At 33.3% G+C, this 2,500-nt stretch overlaps 1 protein-coding gene across 2 annotated transcripts in view; it reads left to right on the forward strand.

The window, feature by feature from the left end:
- The window catches only part of LOC113823487 (ATP synthase mitochondrial F1 complex assembly factor 1), an 8,206-nt gene that overhangs the window by 246 nt on the left and 5,460 nt on the right, over nt 1-2,500 (forward strand). For both annotated transcript variants that reach the window (XM_070141097.1, XM_070141098.1), the window contains exons 2-3: nt 1,501-1,678; nt 2,013-2,157. In XM_070141097.1, coding sequence (XP_069997198.1) covers nt 1,512-1,678; nt 2,013-2,157 — 312 coding nt within the window. In that variant the 5' untranslated portion in view covers nt 1,501-1,511. The remainder of the gene's footprint in view (nt 1-1,500; nt 1,679-2,012; nt 2,158-2,500) is intronic.

A 2,500-nucleotide genomic window follows, 5' to 3' on the forward strand; every position in this document is an offset into this window, starting at 1 on the left:
TGCAGGTGTCTTGATTATTTGTGTTATGAATGTAGAATCAGTCGGCATGATTTGTATTTTAATTATATAAAATATCAAGGAATTAATGAAGTAAGAAGCTGTAATAGATCAAGTATCATACTATTTCAGCATTGATTTAGGTAGCTATAGAGAAACCATACCTGAGTTGCGCTTGCCTACCAGCCCCTCAACAAATACCAACAGACCACCTATGGACTTTCTGGTTTTACAGAGTTTGTAGGTTTCTCTTGGCAATTTGTTATCTTATAAGGAATCAACTGAAGCTCTAGCTTGCTTAAGTTTGATGTGATAGGAGTCACTGTATCACGGCTATATTGCACTTAGATCACAGCAAGTTGCGAGTGTGGATGGAACTCATCCCCTTTTACTATGTGGGTCATTTTTTAATATGTCTGCATAACAAAGTGCGGTGGTATAGGTCAAATTCCTGTCACTGTCTACAATTCAGTAGGTGTTATTGCACGAAAGCCTCCCAAACCCCCACATTCTTGTCCTCGATAATAGGGAAGGGCAAGAAAGGTACCAAGGAAATTGCCGTGTAAAATGCAAATAATTTCTATTTATTTGGAAACTATGATTCTTATATATTTAGAAACTATGGGGTGAGAGTAATCTAGTGATACGAAAATCACCTCACAATTTTGGTATCATTTAACATTTACTCAATATTTGATATTGTATTAGAATTGGTATATATGGTTATCTGAAAAAATAACAATAGGAACTTTATAAGCCTTATGGATTGCTATTTTTTCATGGGCCTAAATTTTAGACAGAAAAAGTATATATGTTCAGTAAATATTTTTAGATATCCTAGAATTGTTGTTGTCATCATTGCTATAGCTACACCATAGGATGGTAAAATGTATAGTAAGAGTACCAGTGGAGTAATATTGTTGAAGATCAAATAAGGCCTGGTACAATCTTGGCCTAAGTTCTGGTCTAAGTTAGGTTAGGGTAGATATTAATATGTCTTCTCATCCACAAACCTTTCACTCTCTTCTGCTTCTTGGCACCCTGTCAAAGTGCTCTGAACCTCCACCGCATATAAACTGGCAAAATGGAGCATGGTAACCTTCTGGGGGATTTATTTATTTCAAAAATTTCCAAACTATCTTGACTGCATGTAAGTGATGAAGGTTAGCTGCTGCAGTTAGTCGACATTCCATCATTCTTGGGTAGGAATAGAGACATTCCATCACAGATAGACATTAGGGTTAGCTGAAGCAGTGTTTTATTATCATTAATTTTCATATGTAATGCATAGGATTTTTCATGATCATTGATTTTCATGTTTGATATATACTTCTCTTATACTGTTCCATTTGAGAGACCCCCTTTTGCTTCTTCTTTCTTCTTCTATAGGGTTTTAGATTATGCTATAGCCTATACTCCCTGGATCATTTCTATTATGAGAAAAAAGTAAATGAAAAGATTGACAATGATTAACCAACAACTAAAACAGAGATACTCTTCCAGACATAATAGTTATGAGGCAGTTATCTCATCTTGGAAGCCTGCTGAGAAGAAGCATAGTCTCCAAGATGGCTAACCGACCTGTAAGCACCTCCAGTTATGCCATGGTGAAGGCTATTGAAGACCTTGAGACAAATCCGTATTTCAACAAGTATGCAGAGAAAATTGCCAAGATGCAGAAGTAAGGAAACTGATATTTTTATTGTTGTTATTATTGTTGTTATTATTTATTTATTTATTTTTGTTGATCAGTGATGCCAGCATTATTGATGATGATAGTTTGTTTTTTTATCTTTATAAATTAATTTGTTGTGCAATGATTAATACTTCTTTGATATATGAATATTTGTAATTAGTGTTGCTGTTATATTTCTTTTTGTCTTTTCCATGGTAGAATAACCAGTTTATGAGTTTTCTAGTTTTTTATTTCTTTATTTCTCAGTTATAAACTACTAAATAGAAACACCAACACAAACAGAGTAATAACTCTTTGAACTTTGCTCAACTGCCAACAGAGCTAAACCAGAGGAGTTTTTGGAGAGATACGCAAAAGGTAAAGAAGTCAAGGAAAGCCAGCCAGGGGGCCACGATTTTTCCAAAGTAGCAGAAAAACCCAAAACAGTCTTACCAAAGGGTGCTTATTCTCATGCTCCTGATAAGGTATGCTATAGTCATTATGTTGAAAAAGCCATGAATAAAAACAGATAAAATCATGTGTGATGTGTTATTGTAAACAATTGCAGAAAATGTATATAAATATAAATATATATATATATATATATATATATATATATATATATATATATATATATATATATATATATATATATATATATATATATATATATATATGTATAAATAAGGAATACCAAGCACTAGAATCAAGGGTTGTGGAGGGAGGCATACTTCCCATAGTGGAGAGCAAAGTGTTGCAGGTTTTTATTCATCAATGCTGTAAATCTGACATCAAAATTAGATAGTTGATCTGGGCTATAATTGTTTC

Source organism: Penaeus vannamei, chromosome 27 (genome assembly GCF_042767895.1).
Source record: "Penaeus vannamei isolate JL-2024 chromosome 27, ASM4276789v1, whole genome shotgun sequence".
Lineage (NCBI taxonomy): Eukaryota > Metazoa > Arthropoda > Malacostraca > Decapoda > Penaeidae > Penaeus > Penaeus vannamei.